The sequence below is a fragment of the Triturus cristatus genome, chromosome 4_2, assembly GCF_964204655.1.
Source record: "Triturus cristatus chromosome 4_2, aTriCri1.1, whole genome shotgun sequence".
NCBI classification, from domain to species: domain Eukaryota; kingdom Metazoa; phylum Chordata; class Amphibia; order Caudata; family Salamandridae; genus Triturus; species Triturus cristatus.
In genome coordinates, this window is record NC_140586.1 from 227,103,059 (window position 1) to 227,123,920 (window position 20,862).

The 20,862-nt window shown below is 46.6% G+C and overlaps 1 protein-coding gene across 5 annotated transcripts in view; it reads left to right on the forward strand.

The window, feature by feature from the left end:
- The first annotated feature begins 16,365 nt into the window (after positions 1 to 16,365).
- TMEM184B (transmembrane protein 184B) overlaps positions 16,366 to 20,862 on the forward strand; it is a 393,946-nt gene continuing 389,449 nt past the window's right edge. For 2 of the 5 annotated variants that reach the window (XM_085601314.1, XM_085601316.1), the window contains exon 1: positions 16,366 to 16,487. Coding sequence is in view for 2 of the 5 variants with exons in the window: in XM_085601312.1 (XP_085457438.1) it covers positions 16,513 to 16,539 (27 nt within the window). In the remaining 3 variants the exon portion in view is untranslated. Of the gene's footprint in view, positions 16,540 to 16,894; positions 16,934 to 20,862 lie in introns of those variants that run through there. The other 3 variants (XM_085601312.1, XM_085601313.1, XM_085601315.1) reach the window with 3 other exon arrangements.

A 20,862-nucleotide genomic window follows, 5' to 3' on the forward strand; every position in this document is an offset into this window, starting at 1 on the left:
ACCGGGGGCCCGCGTTTCACGTAAATCGGACAACATAGAGGCCCATGCCTAGAGATCATCTTCAAGTTTTCATCCTTCCGGATGTGTTTCATCTCTTCAGTCGCCCATTCACACATGTCTGTCAGCCATGTCTCAGCCAGCAGGGGCCATTGGCGCAGGCACATTTATAGCAAGGCATCTTTTTGCTAATACCAACCCAAAAGGACAAATCTCCTACTCAGTTTCTTATGCTTGGGCGCAGGAAGTAAGTCCAGCAAGACTGGTTGAATCTCTCTGGGAGCCTCCCAACCTGAAGCTTCTTTCAAGCGTGTGATTATAGTCTCCCAGTAGGGGACAAGAGACAGACAGCCCATGACATATGGAGAAAATGAGCCTTTCGTGATCCACACCGGGGGAGGCTTCAGGGCTGTCCGGATAAATTATGCCTAGTGACCGTAGAGTAAGGTATGTTTAGTGTACAAAATTGTATTTGCGGTGTTTAAACCGTACCATGGAGCTTACACCCGGGACACCCTCATGGACTCTCATGCATTCCCGCTCTGTTAGAGGCTCTTCAACCAGAGAATCCCACTTTGTTTGCACAGGAAGAGTCCCACCCGGTATGTCATCCCAGAGGGCCCAGTAGAGATGGGATACCAATTGCCGCCCATGGGCCATATAAAACATTACCTTCAACACATTAGTACAAGAGGACTCCTCAGGAAAGGATGGCCAGACCTTCTGCACAACCCTTGATATCTTTTCTTATTGTAGGAACTGCCCTGTCCCCAGAACAAAAGAGATCACAGCCTCCTCCGCGTTATAAATTGCCCATAAACGTAAAGGTACCCCAATAGCTGACACCCTCCCTCTTTTCAGCGTCTCACTGACATGGAGCCAGCTATGCACGTGAATGGTCTTACCAGCTACTGTTGCATGTCCGAGGCATAGGGTGTGTGGTATACCACCCTTCAAATTACAGACTCCCATGTGATAGCCACATGACGTAGAATGTAGGGAAGTGAGGTAGGAACTCTGGAACCGAGCATCAGGAGCTCCGGCAAGGTGAGTTACTGTATGTGCCCGCCAGAAGCTGCTTCTTCCAATTACCGTTGCTTCCCAACCAGTGGACCGCTTGCTGAAGTTGGGAAGCCATATATTAGAGTTCCAGGCAGGGAACTAAATGCCCCCTCCTCCCGATGTACTCTGCAATGTTTTCAGGTTTATGCGTTTGGAGCCTCACCGGAGATCCACCAGCAATCCGTCCATTGTCTGCAAATAATGCCTTGGGACTCTATAAATAGAGAGTGTTGTAGTGCATATAGACACCGGGGCGGACTATATATAGAGTGTTGTAGTGCATATAGACACCGGGCAGAATGATAATTTTTGCAATTGCTATTCAGCCCATAAGGGACAAAGCAAGTCTCTCCAGACCAGTATGCAGCCGCATATGCCCTCCAACACCCTCCCCGCATTAAGATCCAAGTAAGAGGAGGCCGCAGTCACCAGTTGGATCCTCAAGTATTTAGTCCACTCAATCACCCATGGAAGCCTCACCTGGGGCAGCTCATCCGTCCGTCTCCCCAATGGGATCAATTTAGATTTCCCTAGATTAATGCGGAGACGCGACATGTCATCAAACCTCTGCAGCACCAGAAGGAGGGTAGGCACCAAATGTGCTGGTTGGCGAAGATACACCAGCGTACCATCGGCGCATAGGGAAACCATGTGGTTGATCTCCCCGAGAGAGATCCCCCATGCACCCGTATAGATGTCTGCAAAATGAGCAGCTAGGATCTCAAGAATCGCATGTTGCATATACACTATCTCCCTGTTGCTAACCTGAAGTTGTATTATAGGTGCCGTAGGCGTCACCCATTTTACCAGCCGAGAAAGCAAGGCTCCCGTTCTGTCTCCCTCCATGTGCAGGTGCTGTCGGTATACAGTATAAGTACTTTTTTCTAATCTACACCAGTCCTTCATCAGGGGCTCCCGGGCAGCGCACCACTCCTCCGTGACATGGGGGGCCGTGGAGAGTTACGCATCTAATTTGCCCAACTTCTGTTCCTGAGTTTTTGTGTCTTGTTCCAACTGTTGTTGTACCCCATTAGATGTTTTATTCACACCCCCCTAAGGACACCTTTCATTGTATCTCATTTGAGCGCTCGGCTCGAAGCAGATCCCCAGTTTTCTTCAAAATAACGTCACAAAGTATCTGAGACTGTAACTGCAAAGGGGGGGGGGGGGATCAGTCAACGCCTCTGCTCTTAGGCGCCATAGGGGTATTGCTGGGTGCTCATGGGCCACCCCCAAGACTCAATAAGACAGGGGAATGGTCGGAGAGGTATCTGGGTAGATAAGTGATCCCCTCCTCCTCAGGAGAAAGTTCAGATGAGAGGAAACAGTAGTCCAGGTAGCTAAAAGTTCCAGACACGGGTATGACATGCAGTGGCGGCCGCCACACACAAAAGGTAGTGGAGCAGGGGAGGGGGGCACACGGGGGATGAAAAAAAAAAAAAAAAACTTACCTGCAGTTAACAGCCATGTTCCATGTTGCGCCGGGTGCTTCCTTTTCATGTCCCAGCAAGCACTGGAGTTGCATCAGACTCCCTGTCCTATCCCCACGCTGCAGTGAAGTGCGGGGATTTGTCTGAGCAGGCTAGAAAGGTGCTCTGCTCAGACATGGGAGTCTGTGGGGTTTCTCAAGCCCGACTTCTCAATGCAGCCGGGCTGGAGAAACCTAAGTGCGCAGGTTTGTTTTGAACGGCCTGAGACGGCCGGCCAAACACACATGAGCACTTAGAGAGTGCACATAGCACTCCTCCTACTACCCCCTCACATGCTCTGGCCCCGCCCCTCCCTGTACACGCTGGCTGAGCCAGCTGCTTAAAAATATAATGATAATCAAATATTGTTTTATTTTTTAGCTGCTGGCTCTGCCAGTGGGGTGACGCTCCTCCGCCATTTCAGGGGAGCTGCCCCTTATGACATGAAAACAATCTTTTTGTAGGGTAGCAGTCTCTCCCGACATTGCGTAGCTACATAACACACAATGCCGCTTAGACTCTCAGTCATGTGGGGTTTAGTATGTGCTTGAGGGGGGGTTGCGATCCAACATCCCATCAGGGACACAATTAACGTAACCAACCAATATTATCACGGCACCTAAATAGAGGGCCGCAGCTGCCGTCACAGCCGGAAAAAAGGCAGGGCAGTCAATGTTAGGGGCGTACACGTTAATAATACAGATCTCCTTTCCCTCCATCTTGCCTTGCAGAATAACATATCTCCCCTTGGGATCCCCCATATGGTGTAGATACTGAAAGGGAACCCCTGAATTCACCCATATGAGGACCTCGCGTGCAAAGCCCGTAATGAGCCCCCCCAGATATGTGTCTCCTGCAGGCATGCTACCGCCACTCAAAGGTGGCTATACCACAGACATTCCAGGTAATGAACTTTGTTACAGAGGCAGCCATCAGTCACAGAATTCTCTCACTCCATTCCAGCTCAACCACGCCTCCCTGTGTATCCCCCTCATCCACCAGGACTTTTCTAGCAATGCAAACATGGTATTCAGACATTGAGGCAATGATAACAACCCAAACCATACCCAAACATTTACATTATGTTCAAACCCAACTTTCCCCCTCCCCTTGGGCAGTACCACCAACCCTCCCAGTCTAGCATCGGACAAGGTAAGGATTTGCAAGTGCCGACCCATAGCCCAGCCAAATCCCGAACAGAAAAGAAAAAAAGAACACTACCAAATTCCTCATACAGCTTTTTGTTTCTGATCTTTTTTATAGTATATATATTATAACCGTTCCCAAACGTTTGTGCTGCGCTATTGGTTGGACAGCAGGTGGGGTGCGAGGCTGGAACCTTGAGCCCCCTACGCAGGTGCCAACCTCTGGGGGGGGGAAGCCTCCCGTCGACAGCGCTCAACTACATGTTGGAGGAATAACGTCTGCACTCAGCACCTTATGCAAACATCTACCCCCTTAGCATTTCCAGCTCATCGTTACCATGACAAATCATTGCATTTATCTGATCCACCCAGGCATGTCCATGTTTCGAGGCAAACATACCAAGCTTTATCTGGCTGCATCTTCATTCGGGCTTTGATCTATCATTCGATCCTGGGAAGACCAATCCGAATAAGGCACAGTCTCCAAGGCCTGACACGTCCCATCGGGGCAGACTACAATCCTTCCCCGGCTCCCATCCTTACTAAAGGATTTCCAGTGATTTGTCGTTTCCGTTCACTGGCAGATCTGCCCGACAGACGATCGGGATGACTCCATTGAGGGCATCAAACAAGCACCCGAATGACCACGGGAGTCCAACAAGTCACTCGCCTCCACAGCCAAGAAAAAGAACAAGGCTTTTCCATTGCATTTGACTCGTAGAAGACGTCAGGGGGCCCTATGGATTCCAATAGAAATCTCCGGTTTGGCAAAGAGGCTGCAGGCCCGGGCAAGGAGACTTCCTGAAGGCAACCACCAGCTGGAGAGATAAGTTGGTTTCTTGGGGGATTCCTGGACACCGTTGGTTGGGCCACACAAGGCCCTGGGGTGCCAGGTGCAGGGATGTCTTCTAACGTTGGGTCTTCTTACCAGCTCCGGTCGTGGGGGACCCTTCAGATTGAGGCTTCAGGCGGCATCTTGAAGCTTGAGGGAGGTTGGGGATCACCAGATCCCAGGTCAGGATCGCTGGGGAGACCTCCTCGTGGTGTTGGGCCACTTAAACTCAGGCCGTAGGCTTCGGGTGCAGAATCGCAAAGTCACTTGGGTCCGGATTCTGTGGGTGAGTCTTTGCTTGAGCAAATCTGGTGCTCACGTGAGACAGTCTGTAAGATGGATGCAGGGCAATGTCCTGTGGGTTATAAGGGGCTGCTGGACACGCCGGTTTTTTCGCAGTAGGCATGTCTATGGCGGGACAGACCAGTAGAGCTGGTTCCAAATTCTTCCTCGAATCTGAGGAGGTAAGGTTCAGGGTTCCCCCTAAATACTAAATTTAGGGGCGTTAAAGGGGTGTGTAGGTCGGAACCAATGGGTTCCTTCCTTTGGGTGGGTACACCCCCCTATTATGCCACCCTCCAGTGTTAGTGGGTATGAGCCTCTCCCTAATTGACTGGGTCCCCTAATCTTCAAGATGGAGGGGACTGGGCTGTGTGTTTCACCTCCCCCACCTGATGGGTGGGGTTGGCAAAGGTTGGCACACCGCTCCTCCAAGCTTGGTTTCCACGCCAATTATCCCAACCAAAGTAAGGGGCAGTACGGGTGGGAGCCAGTTGCTGGGTGCAGCAAAAGGCAGGGACAGCTTACAAAGGCAACAGGCCTTGGAAGCTTGACCTTCATGGACCCAGCCCATCCTGGGGAGGAGGCATGACACCTCTGCACAGGCGGGCTTTGTTTCTGGACCCAGAGAGCGGAGGCTCTCTACCCAGGGGTCCAGAAACCTGTCTGGTGGTGGCAAATGGTGGGTAGTCATTCAGGAACCACACCAGGCTGGTCTATTTTCAGGGGGCATTTCTAAGGTGCCCTCTGAGTGCATTATACATTAAATTCCACACTGGCATCAGTGGGGGTTTAATGTGCTGAGAAGTTTGCTACCAAACTTCCCAGGTTTTAGTAAAGCGATTCTGGAGCTGTGGAGTTGGTAATGACCAACTCCCAGACCATATACTCTTTATGGCTTTACTACACTTACAATGTCTAAGTATGGACTTGGACACTGTAGGGGTACAGAGCTCGTGCCACTGGACTCTCAGGCAAAAAGTGGGGGCTAACCATGCAAAAAGGGGCACTTTCCAACAGGGGTCCGCTGCCCCGTCCGGTCAGCCAAGGCTCTGGCATTCGCCCCAAAGCTAGGTACTGGAGTCTGCTCCGCTCAGCCCTCCTTGAGGTGGAGAAAAAATGGCCTCACTGACCAGACCATACCTGTCCTTGTTAGAGCTATGATGGGGGGCTAGCGGTGGTGTACGGTGGGAGTGGTGAAGGCAAAGTGCACGCAGTGGTGGTCGGTCCAGAAGAGTTCGGTGGTGTGGCTGTAGGTGATGCTCCAGCTTGCGGAGAAGACTGGGTTGAGTGTGTGTCCGGCTGCGTGGGTCGGAGCGGTGACTAGCTGCTTGAGTCTGATGTTGGCGATCTTTTCCAGAAGGGATGCGGTATTCTGGTCACTGGGGTTGTCCAGGTGGAAATTGAGGTCGCCGAGTGGAATGTAATCGGTGAATGTGAGAGCCTGGGGTGCAATGAGGTCTACGATAGCATTGGTGAAGGGCGGGTGGGCCAGGAGGCCTGTAGACAAGGGTGCCCCGGAGGGAGGTGTTGGTCTGGATCTGGAAATGGAGGTGTTCCTTGGTTGTCATTGGGTCGTTTGAGTGAGTGGTCAGGCGGAGGGTGTTCTTGTGGCCGATGATGATGCTACCTCCTGGTCTGTCAGCACGGTACTTGCGGGTGATTTTGTAGCCGTCGGGGATGGAGGTGGCTATGTCCAGCCCAGAGCTGGGGTTGGTCCAGGTTTCCATAAAGAAGGCGATATCGGAAGAGGCGGTATCGAGGAGGTCCCAGATTGCTGTGGGGTGTTTGTGAAGGAAGTGCGCATTGAGGAGGATTGCAGTTGAGCTGGTCAGTTGTGCTGTTGGCCAGCTGGGTGACAAGAGAAGCTGGCGTGTTGGGGTGGACGAGGTTGTGGCTGCAGTTCAGGCAGGAGAAGGGTGCTTGGGTGTCCTTCGGCGAAGCGTGGTGGCAGGAGGTGTGGCGTCCTGTGTTGAGGGCGAGGAGGATGCTAGTGTCGGATCAGTGAAGTGTCCGAGAACCAGGGTCCATTGTGCTAGGCTCGGTCCAGGCATGGACGGGCAGCAGCAGAGGTCAAAAGGCAGAACGGCAGAAAAAGAGAGACAGAAGGGCAACCCAGCAGCAGAGCAGTGATGCTCCACCACTAGACCACCAGGTATAAGGTGCTGGTGGGAGACTGTGGGTAGAGGAGGGCCTAGAACTCCTGACCAGACTAGGGCAGCAGTTGCTACCAGGCGAAGGTGTGCAGGGAAGGGAGCAGTCCACTAGAAAGGTCAGTGGACTGACTTGCAGACTTTTGTCACCATTTACAAATGTAGGAAATACAAGTACACAAATTTAAAGACAAAGACAACAAGACTGGTAGAGTTACTCATACTTTACATGGGATAAAGTGAGAGCTCTGCGCTTCCCCCGTTTTCGACTAACTTATACGCAAGACCTACCAATGAGGTCACATTCAAGTACATGTAAACGTCATGCATCAGCAAGTGGGAATCCTGGCAGCACCTCGCACACTACCCACATTCGGTGTTGTTTTATATTAAGAAAAGTTGTGCAGTGAAAAGGTATTCTTTCACCTGGATCTGATTAAAGAATATCATAAACTGGAACTCCAGGAGAATTGCAGGTACATTACAGCCTTTTCTACACATGTTGGTCTGTTACGTTACAAAAGACTGAGTTTTGGTGTGTCATCCGCTGTGGAGCTTTTCTGTAATGTCATTTGACGTATCATAGCGCCTGTCACGAATACTTTCAATTACAGGGATGATATATTGGTTTTCGAAGCTACACAGTAGGCACACGACAAAGCTCTCACTCTAGTGTGTCAGTTGCTCATGGATGCCAGTTTAACTTTGAATGCAGAGAAATGTGAGTTAAGACAAAGTTAAACTTCTCTGACCATATCTTTTCTGATGGGACATGACACCCGATCCAGCTAAAGTGCAAGTGCTGTCAACTGCCAGTCCCACATAAGATGTTTCCATTTTTTGTTTATTCCGTGGCATAACCAGTTATTGTTCTAGAAGAATAGGAGACCTTGGGTCCCCAGCTCTTCTAAGTCTTTACGGTCCAGTCTCGATTTCAATCGCGGTTTGCATTCCACTTTCTTTTTTTTTTACAAATCTTTTTATTAAAGGAAAAAGCAAAATTATACAAAATAAATACAATATAAAGCAGTCATCGAGGTATGCAGAATTTGGAAAGTGAAGGAATGGTCAAAATCAGATCTGAACTTTGGAGCTCTTGCGCGAGCAATTATAGCACAGCCTCATTTAATGAGAAAATCTTTTACAGTGACTCATTGTCAACAACAAATGAAGGAGCACCGCCAAAGGGGGCACATATCGGACCTCTGCTCTCATTCCAGGGCCCCCATGTTTTCGTCCATTTGCCCGGGCAGTCTTTGCTTTCACATACCACCTTCTCTGCCTGCATACACCAATCCATGTTGGATTCCCAATCAATGCGCCTTAATTCAATCCCACCCTTCTATGTTCTAGCTATGTTATGTTTTGCCACCATGCAGCCCAATGAGACCCATAATTATTCTGTTCTGGATAAATCTGTATCGTCCCAAATATTCAGAAGACAAAGCCTCGGAGAGACTTCAATGGGTTTGTGACATATCTGGGACATAGTAGAGACAACCCTGCCCCAATACTTCTGAAGGGACGGACAATCCCACCATTGATGTAAATAGGTACTGGTGTGACCACAGCCACGGGGACACACTGGAGAGCAGAGGAGACCTATCTTAACCAATGCGAAGCTTGTGTAGTAGGCCCTGTGAAGTATTTTGAGCTGTATTAGTTTAGAACGGGAACGGATCGCTACCTCCCGGGGTGAGGCCAGGGACTCTCTCCAGTCCTCGTCAGTAATCTCACCTACATCATCAGCCCATTTTGTGCATACTTTGTCATGAGTATCGGGCGAATTATTGCATTCCACTTTCTTAGTATATGGTTTGGTCTCCCCCTGGAGACCACTGTCTATTTGTGCTACTTAACTGTTTATTGTTGAAATGGTGTGTGTGTTTTGATTAGATCTCCGGGTAGGAGATATTGCAACGTGTTAGTGAGTGTTTATGGTAAATACATATTTTATAACTACACTATGTGGTTCTTTTTCACTTAACCTACACTATATGATTAGTACTAGTAAAGCAAGCTGCTCTACACTCCTTCTGGAGTAAGCCTAATGGCTGCTCTCCACAGCTAACACTTAAAGAGCTTTCTATGGTTGTCTAAGACCACTAAAATCATAACAAGGGATGTCTGGATTAGTGCAGGGTGCTTCACTTAAATGAGTGTGCACCATATACTAAGCCAGCCTCCTACAGTAAGTACTTTTGTACATCAACAATTGACTACTGGTGTACCCCTGTAAGTCCCTAGTATATGGTACTGAGGTACCCAGGGCATAGGTACACCCGGGTTCTTCCATGGGCTGTAGCATGTATTATGCCACCCATGAGAGACCACTCAAACTGTCTCTCTACAGGCCTCCCATTGCAGCCTGAGTAAGCGGGTGCTAGCACCTCTTACGACAGATATAGGTTTTCTTATATCTGAGGTCACTACACTTCAAACCTATAGGTCACCTCTAAGGCAGGCCTTTCAATCCTGAAGGCAGGGTGCCGGGTTATAAGTGTGTGGGTGACCCTGCATGAGCAGGACACCCCTCAAACCCCAGAGTTGATTCTCCAGGCTTTGTGTGGTCAGCCTTTTTGATACATATAGTGGCCATCCATCAATATGCGAGGGCTAACTATATAGTGGCTGTGCCGAAACTGGGCATGTTTGGTATCCAACATGTTGAAATCATACCTCAACAAACACCATTACCGGTGTTGAAGGTATGATTCTATGCACTAGTGGGCTCCTCTGGTAATCCCGGTAGCAGCCTATCAGGGTCTACTAGCAAGCTAGGGCGGCTGCCAACCACAGACACGATTCTGCTCTCCTCCTCCTGCTGCTGAGCTGAGCTTGAGCAGGGGAAGGTAGAACAATAGGTTTCTGTCACAGGGAGGTGTGAACACCTCCCAGACAGGACTTTATGTATTGGGCTGGGGTGGGGGCGCTTGCCAGAGCCACCAGACTTTTTGAAGGGCACATTTGGAGCCCTCCTTGCATACTCTGATTTGAACCAGTTCAGGAAGTCCTTGGCTCCCACTCTAGCGCGAAACTGGACAAAGGACATGGGGGGTATCCTCCCCTCTGTCCAGCCCCTCTTCTGGGAGGAACCCTGAGTCATCCTAGCCCCTTTCTTAGGGTATAAAAGGGCATACCCGTGGGTGAATCCTCAGATTCGTCGTGGGACAAGACTCAAGCCTGAAACCACGTCACTCTTCAATCGTCTGGCCTTCGCCTGGAACCGAGACTAGATCAAGGAAGACTGCCTCTGCTCCTGTTCTCACTGTTCTGCAAGTCTTCTTCATCTGTGCTTCTTTCAGGATCTTCAACAGACCTGTGGGCATCAAGGACACCTGAAATAATCTCCCTTGGAGGGAAGGAGTAACTCCCATGCATCTGCAGGCACCACAACGAAGTTGACCAGTCTGCTGCTCCTGACATGCCATGAAATTAGAAAGGCTCCAACACCGGAGGTGGTTCTGTAACTCCCTCGAGGCCTGACTTCTCCTCTCTGCAATTTGGAGGCCAGTATCCCTCGTCTGAACCACTGGGACCGAAAACCCTGTGCACTGCGTTGACTTGCTGCTGCCAAGGCCTGTTGGCTCTGCACACCAGAGATTTTTGAGGTACAAGAAGCTCCAGCTTCCAGCATCTTTTCCTGTCTAGATCTTTGTTCTCACTGCATCCTCTGCACCGTGGGCCTTCATCTTTAGTGAGCTGCTCAAGGCTGTCTTGCGACTCCTGTGCCTTCAGCCTGGGGGTCCTCTTGAGGGTCTTATCTTGCATCAGTGGGCTCCTCTGCTTGCTTGGGACCTGCTCTGACTCTCCTGCTTGTGGTGGGTCCTTTGCTGGTCCCAGCATTGCTCCTTCTTTGCTTTCTATGTCTGTTGCAGCTCCCAAGGCTTTTTGGTGCTCCTGCCAGACACCGACCCCCTGGTTCTTGATTTCCAATGTGGGACAGCTCATGCGCGGCTCCTGGTCCTCCTCAGCGTCACCTGGTCCTCACAGCTGCCATGACAAGGGCAATGTCATCACTCTTGCATCTTCCGACATCAGTGGGCATTGCTCTTCCATGCCTCCTGGTCACCTCCGAGTGGCATAGACCCTGCCTCCTCTGCTTGCAGGTTCTTCTCTTCAAGAATCCACCTTGGATTCCACCAGACCTTGCACAGTCTTCGCCAGCGGCATCGTTCTGAAGTCCTCCTTTGTGGCCTACAGCGGTTTCCGACGTCCCTTCGCACCCGGCTTCCCTGGTGTAGGTATCCTGGTTCCTGAGGTATCCATGGGTGGGGTCACTCTCCAACTTTCAGTCTTCCACAGGGTTTCTTCAGGGTCCACTGGGAAGGATCTTTTTTTCTTCAAAATTGCAACCACAACTTTCCCGTTGACTTCTATTGACTACCCAGCTGTGTTTCCACTCTGCACACAACTTATGTAGGGTTCCCGGGTACTTACCTTGGGTGTATCCCCAGCTCTTCTGAGTCTCCTGGCCCAAGTCCCGACTTTGGTTGCAGTTCACATTCTACTTTCTTAGTATATGGTTTGGTCTCCCCCTTGAGACCCATGTATACTGTGCTTGTTTACCTCTTGCAATTGAACCATTGTTGAGTATTTGTGTTGATATTTCCGGGTAGGATATATACCAATGTGTTAGTGAGTGTTGTGTAATAAATAGACATATTTTTATAAGTACACTGTGTGGTTCTTTTTCATTAAACCTACACTACATGATTAGATCTGGTAAAGCAAGCTGCTTAACACTCCTTCTGGATAAGCCTGAAGGCTGCTCTCTTAGCATCTACCACTTATGGAGCTCTCTAAGGTTGTGTAAGACCACTATAATCACCATAAGGGTTGCCTGGATAAGTGTAAGGTGCTTTGCTTAAATAAGTGTGCACCATATACTAAGCCAGCCTCCTACACCGAGACAGAAAGCTGCATGAAAGACTTGTATTGTAAGAGGAAAATGAAGGCCCATGCAGACAAGCGTTGCCATGCAAAAGATGTTATGTTCACTAGAGGAGGTCAAGTGTTTGTTCGTCAGCATAGAAAATGAAAGTCTGATGCTCTTTTCAACGCTGAACCATTTCATGTTGTGACCAGCAAAGGACACATGGTGACTGCCCAATGGTTGGGAAGTCCATCATGCTAGATTCCTTGCATTGCAGACATCTGGCTAATTGCTGGTCAGGCACTGATATCATTGTAGAGACTGGGTCAGAAAAGACAATGAAGAACCCCTGACTGCTGCTATTTTTATATCACCAACTCTGGTTTAGGACATTTCTACTACCTGTCCCCAGTTTCCAAAGACTCGGTCGGGACAAGTGATCCAGGTGCCATGAAGACTCATTGAAGTGCTATGAATGTGTAAGTTTGTACAAAATTGCAATTTTTTTTTTAACAGAGGGGGAGATGTAGTGTCAGGTGAGTTTATAATGACTGAGGCCTTATGGCTCCTGATGGACTCCGCAGAACTGTGATGTAAGCATTTGAACAAAGTGAAGTGAATACGGGTTTAGAATGTTGAGCTCGCAGTTACACGCAGAAGACTAAAGATGTGTTATACTAAGCTCCATGTGTGGTGTAGGCATTGATGAGTACCTTGGCTGGAGAAGATGCTACCATGGCTATCTTGAAAGTTTTATGTCCATTGATGTTTACTTGAATTCTTGAAATAATGTGCTGAATTGGGACTGCTTTCCATTATAAAAGTACATTTCATTAATGATCTTATGGTAAATAGTTTCTAGGAAATGATCTAATTACATTTTTTCATACAAATTACCTTTGCTTTTACTGTTAATCTGTTCAACCTGTAGTTCTATTATTACTTAATTTGCTAACACACTTTTAAAATAATGTCTTCTAAAAAAAAAAATTGTGTCTGTATTCGCTCGTGCTGTGCTCCTATTCAATACAGTCACTCAATTTCTGCGGCTTTGAAATTCCTTTTGTTTTTCTAGTGTGAAATGATCTTTTGAGTGTGCCGCTTGATGCCCCTGTGAGTGCAGCTGCTGCTCCTGCTTCGTGTTTCTGGGCGTTCGATACCGACTTTTTGGCGTCCGTCATCAGTGTTGAATCATATGAATAACTGGGGGTGGTAGAGATTTAGTTATCGCACCTCGTTGGAGACATATGGTTACTGTGGGTATAGTACAGTGACAAAAGTAATTGTATTTGGGATGGTGCTTTTTTCTTATCCACACCATACTACCAAAGATGTGACTTCACATTGGATCAATAGATCCAGTATGTACACATTTTATAAAGACGGGTACCAAAGCACTCAAACAATAATAGAAAATAGCAGCGGCGACTCCTCTGCTTAGGTGGAGAAGTGTCGCCTCACTGCTCTGTGAGCAGTTCAAAAAGGAAAAATAAAATGATGATAACGCACTGTTATTATCATTTTATTTTTCTGTGGTGGCTCAGCTGGTTAGGGGCGCTGTCACAGGAATAGCGGGAGGAGTGGTGGACACTCTTTTAAGTGCCCATGGCTTTTGGCTTGCCAAACAGTCATGCACATTTTGCATGTTCTCCACTGGCTGTATTGTAGAGCCTGGGTGGAGAACATGCACAGCCTCCTAGTCCCTCTCTGAGCGCCGAGCCACGGTGCTCAGACAAGTCACAACGCTGCTGTAACGCAACGTCTTGATTGGCTAGGGGAATCTGGGAGCCTGTGTGCTTCCTGGTTCTTACTCCTGGAGTTTGCTGAAGAGAACCGAGAGGTGGTGGCCGGCCGACAGGTGTTTATTTTCCCCAATTACCCCTCACCACCCCAGTTACGTAGCAGCCGCCACTGGAAAATAGTACAAGGTCCAAACAGTCAGGACTTATTTTGAACAATAGTTCACTTTATTGCAGGTGTGGAAGATTATCTATTCTTGGGTATATTCAAAGTTCACAAATTCTTTCTTCAGACACGGACAACAGCTGACACGTGTTACGTCACACACTGACTTTTTCAAGTCTGTGATTAGGATAAACAAGCAGTCATAGGTTCCATGTGAAAGGGTCTGAGTGGAATCAGTTGGTGTCTGCTGTAATAACCCTGGGGGTGGCACCTCCACTTGAAGTAATGTATAGAATAGTGGACGCAAATGGAAACAACAGAGTTGGGCGAGCATCTACTCAAAAGGCTGTAAGATGTGGTAAGGTCCATAAATCCTGGGTTAGGATATAGGTCATGTCACTCTGAAATTGTATAGATTGTTGAGAAAATTCCAAGTCCTCGTGCAAGATCATCTTGGAACTAGGTATAGTTCCACACTAAACAACCAACTTCTGGAGTAAGAGTCTGGTGTCTATTATGTGTAGATGGAGACCATAGTAAGCTTCAATCTGGTTGTGTTTTTCTGGCGTCTCGGCAAATGTTGAATCGTTTCAATAGAGTATTGATGTTGTGGCTAACAAATTTCACAACGTACAGAGGATACCCATTCCACCCAACCACCTGAACTAGTGCCCCAGCTTGTCTTTTTTTCTCTCAATTACGCTCCCATTTATATGCTTCACCGGCACAGTGTGATATTAGCAACATTGTTTGCAGCAAGCATATATGAATGCAGTCTCTCATGCCTTGCAAAGCATATATATACTGTCTTTACTAATTTGAAGCTGCCCTGATTTATACTTGTGCTCCCCTTTTTTAGCTATCTGGTTTCATAATGGGGGACGCTTTTATTTCAGTTTTTTGGTTGCAGAGCTGTTTTTACTGTTGATTTCTGTGATATTATCAAAACCATTGCCTGCAGCTAGGACAATGCATGCAGTCTCTTATGCCTTGCAAAGTGCATTAATAGAGCGTGTCTTTACAATGGATGTGGTGTAAGGGCCAGAGCTGCCGACCTTGGAGCTGGGGAACCAGGTTTGAGTTTCGGCGTTGGCTCAACATCCTGTGATTCTGGGCAAATCACTTAATCCCCCCATACCTACCAAAAATGAATGTATCCTCGTGTAATGTAACTGGGGCTCATGTAAAGTGCTCGAATACCTTCGGGTCAAATTCACGCTATATAAAACTGCCACAAAAAAAAAAAAGAAAGCTGCCCAGATTTATACATGTGCACTGCTTTTTAGGTCGAGCATGCGCTGCTCTACAAGTCATGCTGTATTCGAGTATGGACTTGAAACTCGGCCCACTCTACGCCCATATTTTTCATTGGCTTGTGTCATTGTCCTTGGTAAATGCTGGCTTCTGACTTGTTAATAGGCTTGTTGGTCCCTTCTTAGTACCACCTTGTCTTCATTTGTAATCTCCCATGAGGACTGGCCATTTTACTTCTGTTGTTACACAGTATGTCTTATTTAGTCTGTAAGCACTATTTTCTTTAATGGGTTTCTCCTGCTGCATGCACGACATGCTTTCCTGTAACATTTAGCATGCCTTGCGTGCTTTCACTTTCCAAGCAGCCTGGGACAATGGAGGCTGCTTTTTAGGTCTCGCCTGACCCAGCGCATGCGCTGGACTGGCGAGACTTATTGAGAGGGCTCCAAAAAGTGCTACCAGGCCAGCCTACAGCTGCAGTGCATGTGCGCCCGCGCCGCGCTTTACCGCAATTACTTTCACTTTCGCGGCCGCACGGCCGCTTTGATGTTTGATCGTGATCCCGATCGCGATCACTTTAACTTTCGCGGCCGCACGGCCGCTTTGCATAGCCAATAGGTCTCGCTTTTGGGACCTAATAAGTATTTAGTTATGCAACTGTTGCATGGCTAAACACTTATAAGGTCCCAAAGTCGAGACCTATTGGCTATGCCAATGCTTGTTTCAAATGGAATAGGTCTCACATTTACAAGAGTTTGAGCGATTGCCATTGTAAATGACAATTTATTTTAATTGTGTTAATTACTAAAACAGATAAATAAAAGGCATTGTCATTTACAATTGCCAGTAGCTTAAACTCTTGTAAATGTGAGACCTACTGCATTGTAAACTCTTGTTTAGCTATCTGATTAGTTAATGCTATTTATTTGTTTTTGGTCTGCTGGGCGTTTTCTAGTGTTGTTTTCCGTTATATTAACAACTCGTTGCATAGCAGGTCAACTGCTGTATACCACGTAAAAAAAACAGACATTGAAGGCCAATAGGTTTTGCATAGAGAATACCTATAGGATTTGCCAATTCGTGTTTTCTCGAGAGGTCACCAGGTATATTACTCTACGTGTGGCACTCAAGCGTATGTCTAGGTAGCATGTTTCACCCTGTATTTTAAAGTGTGACTAACTAATTTTGGCGGATTAGTCCCCAAGGCCTACTATAAATATTGGGGTGACCACAGTTTTCAATAAGGTCGAGTACGTTTCAGCATGAAAAAGTTGGAAAGCCATTCATTGTTCTTGAATACAAAACCCCACCAATCTGGCACGTTAGAAAAAAACACAGCATCTCCGTGATGACGTAACACGCAGGAACGTCAACTCGGGGGCAGTGATTCCCAGTGACGACGTCGTCCCACACGGCTGGCACTAGTGCGACTGCGCGGAATAACGGGCTGCACAGCCGGAGGTGAAAGGGGAGGGAGCTGTTTCCACACAGACCGCCCAGGCGGCGGGAACCAAGGTAAGCTGTTGTCGGGCCAGAGGAGATGCTACCGGGAGCGGCGAAGCAACGGGTGAGGGGTCAACGGCCAGTGGAGGGGGCTGGTGAAGAAAATTGGGTGGCTGCGCGCGTGCGCTAGCCGCTGAGCGAAACCAATCCTACAGGAGGCGGGGGTCTGTTTTAAGGGTACGCCTACTGAAGAGTTGGAAATCTTTCAAGCCACGCCTACCACTAGGTGTTGTTTCTATGATGTGAGTTCCAGGGGTTACGCCCACTGAGGCACCGTCAGGTATATGCCCCTTTGCCCGCCCTTCTCGGGTTCAATTTACCTGTCTGTTTGTAGTTTTAAACCGCGCTAACTCGACCCAAAGGTATTGGAGCGCTTTACGTAAGCGCCAGATTAAGTGATTTTGGCCAGAATCACAGGATGTTGAGGCGACGCTCGAACCTGGTTCCTCCGCTTCAAGGTTGGCAGTTCTTGCCATTACGCCACACCCTCCGAGTTTTGTTTTTAGCGATCTCGATGCTTAAATTATACTTTATGTAGTCTATTTTGTATTCATTTATAGCCGAGCGTTTCCGTCTTTGCTTATATAAGTTATACTTCAGGAATCATGAAGGTCAACTAAGAAAGTGACGACTTGTGTATGATTTTACTGAATATGAGTGAAATTAAAGTGGATTTTGCCGATTTTTCTGCCTTCCTTGACATAAAAATAGTGGTTCTGGCAGGAAAGTCTGTTAAGGTGACAAGCCTAGGTAACGGCAGAGCATGCCTTCTCTGAGTAGGACATGACTTGGCTTAACCAAGCGCATAGTGATCGCGTTATCAAAGGGCGGGAAACGTTTTATTTTTTTGGGGCACCTTCACAGCTGCCGTTTTGTTGGAATCTCTCAAAAATGTGAGGGGGTTTCTGCCTGGTCCTCAAGATGATGGTCGCCATGGTTCCGTGTCTTGGGTACACCATATATTAAGGCCTGGGTGTTTATTAATATTCCATTGTTTTCATGTGTGTTTAGGGTGGCCATCCTTCTCGTTTTATTGCAGGTTTTTCCTGCATTAGGGTGTCCTGTTCCATTGCCTGCTCTCAGTTGGTACGTGCCGCCAAATGTCAATTTTTCTGCTTACAGCTAGCTGCATAAAACATGACGCATCAAGTGGTTTGCCAGAATGTCGTCATCTCCTTCACTATTTCGATCATCTAGGAGTTAAAAGAACTGCATGTCTGTGTAAGGGAGGAGCTTCAGTACAGAAGTGCACGTTGTAGCTTAAGGGAAATAGTTTCCTTTAGAGATGGAAGTAAGGAATGTGGAGATGCGCAGATAACCATAAACGTGTGAATGAAACCATGCTGGGAATAATGCAGGTAGAGTATGATTTGCCCAAGATCAAACAATGTGATAGAGCTGGATACCCGAGATTGTATGCATTTCTTTACTGCTTGTTTCAAAAGGCTGGCACTTTGCGTCTATCCTGGTGAAAAGACCACGAGAACGGGCTCAGTCTATCCACCCAGTCAAGGTAATATTCAGTGCAGGTTTATTTTTGCTACAAACTTAATACAACTTTCAGATTAATTCTAAATGCTAACAATCTTGTATAAAAATGGGAAACGGAACAGTACGTTTTAAGGGCGATAGCCCAAGAACATGTAACTGATTCAAATGGAGATACTGGATTAAAACCCACATTTTATTTCCAGCACATTAGGTAAAGTGGTAAATTCAGGATTAGATGTTAAGTATAATATCGGTGTCTGGCCAACTGAGTGGTTGGCCACATTGACAGTACCTCTAACAATGTGTTTTTTGGGGATTTGTTAGTAACACTGCCTACCTGTATCATATCTCTCACTTTGCCCTCAATATTTTGCTGTAATGGGAAAAAGGGCAGAGGTAGATTGTGCAACATTTTGTTTAGGGGCAATATGTAGTGATTGGGGAGTATTCATTGTGTACTATCTTTTAAGAAAACCTTATTTAGGGGAACGGATCACGGAATTAAACCCTAAAAACGTAGTCTGTCATTCAGTCTCTACAAAAGTTTTCTGATGTGTCTGTGCATGCAAAATGCCTCTGCGTTTGCAGTTTTCTGATCAAGTGATAATGGAAAGTTGAACCTCCACAATATATCTAAGGCATTTCTGCTTGATCCTTAAGGTAATGTCACATTATGGCTCTGTGTCTCTGGGGCACTAAGTATCCAAGTTTAGTTCTCTCTAACAATCCATTCTTTTTGGGTGTATTTAAGACAGCATCACTGTTTGTGGAGTCGTCACACTTGGCTCTTCACTATGTAGTCTGTCTCGCTTCTTGAAATCCTCTCGTCCAGTACCTCACTCTGTCCCTCATTTGAGGCCTTCACAGCCCACTATTGTCCGATGCATCCCAAAGTTCCTTGAATAGGTGTCCCACATACACATACCCCTTGAGGATGCTTGAAAACATATCTTCATGCTTAGTATTTCATATAACTTAGAAGTGCCTTTTCAGAGTTGTATTCTTGGTTCATTATGTCTGAAGGCTTATTAGTGACTCGGGAATATAGGCGCTTTGCTATGTAAACGTCTACTTATAGTTATTGCACATGTGGTTAATGTACGGTGCTACCAGGTAAGGGGATGTTCCCTAAAACCCCGAAGTGTGTGTAGGGGAGGACCCTACACATTGTAATATAGAAACAAGTCCTGGGCACATGTAAACTAGGTATCAGTCAAAATGACGTAATGGGTTTCTCAAAGAAATGTCAATGTTCATTTCCAGTAAATTGATTATTGATTTTATTATTCAAAGCGAGCAAACAAAAACCAGCCGACATGTTTTTTCGTCGCCAATTGGCGTGATCCCGCGACTTCCTCAGGGCTGAGAAAGATATAAACCACACTATGAGTGAAATGCAATCAGTATTAAAAATAGTGTTCTGAGAAATTCGTGAATTCCAATTTGTGACTTGCACCTTAAAGTGGAAACCCTAAATGGACAGGCAGTAAAAAAAACATCGATTTAGCAATGGTGACTTGCATTTTAAGGAGGAAAACTAAAATATAACACAGCACATATCAATCAGTGACAACCTGGTGCAATGAGTGACAAAGTGAATTTCGTCAATGATAAAAGATTTCCTAAAGTGACATTGGTGTGATTAAAAAACACAAATACGTGATGTTTAGAACCTAAACAACTAAATATTCTTGGGAAAGTTTCTTATGGCAAGAGGGAACAAAAATTGGGGTATAGGTGAGAGGAAAAAGTTCCAAGTGAAATTGAGACTGGCAGAATCTATTTGAGTGCAAAAATACCTGTAGGTAACGATGCAAGTCTTTTGTTTAAACTGCAAGGGTAAGAAAAATAAAAATATGCAAAAAGTTCCAAGTGTAATTAAGTGAGACTGGCAGACTCTATTTGAGCGCAAAAATACCTGTAGGTAACGAGCGCAAAAATACCTGTAGGTAACGATGTGATACTGATTTGCAATTTTTTCCTTTCACCTCCTCAGTTTGTTACCTTCAGATTTCGAAAATTTAGTCAGTCTCACTTAAGACGCCATTACCAGCCGGAATTATCACCGGCTGAGCGGTAAGCGCTCGTCTTCCTTTTCGGTTGTTACAGTTTCGGTTACCTGCCCCCCCATAAGGTCACTTATACTTTTTGCATATTTTTCTTTTTCTTACCCTTGCAGTTTATACACAGACTTGCATCGTTGCCTACAGGCATTTTTGCGCTAGTTACCTACAGGCATTTTTGCGCTAGTTACCTACAGGTATTTTTGCGCTCGTTACCTACAGGTATTTTTGCGCTCAAATAGAGTCTGCCAGTCTCACTTAATTACACTTGGAACTTTTTCCTCTCCCCTATACCACAAATTTTCTTCCCTCTTGCCATAAGAAACTTTCCCAAGAATATTTAGTGGTTTAGGTTCTAAATATCATGTATTCGTTTTTTTAATCACACCAATGTCACTTTAGGAAATCTTTTACCATTGACGAAATTCACTTTGTCACTTCTTGCACCAGGTTGTCAATGATTGATATGTGCTGTTATATTTTAGTTTTTCACCTTAAAATGCAAGTCACCATTGCTAAATCGATGTGTTTTTTTACTGCCTGTCCATTTAGGGTTTCCACTTTAAGGTGCAAGTCACAAATTGGAATTCACGAATTTCTCCGAACACTATTTTTTAATACTGATTGCATTTCATTCATAGTGTTGTTTTTATCCTTCCCAGCCCTGAGTAAGTCGCGGGATCACTCCCATTGGCGCCGAAACACGTGTCGGCTGGTTTTCGTTTGCTCGTTTTGAATAATAAAATCAAGAATCAATTTACTGAAGATGAACATTGACATTTCTTTGAGAAACCCATTGTGTCATTTTGAGTGATACCTTGTTTACGTGTGCC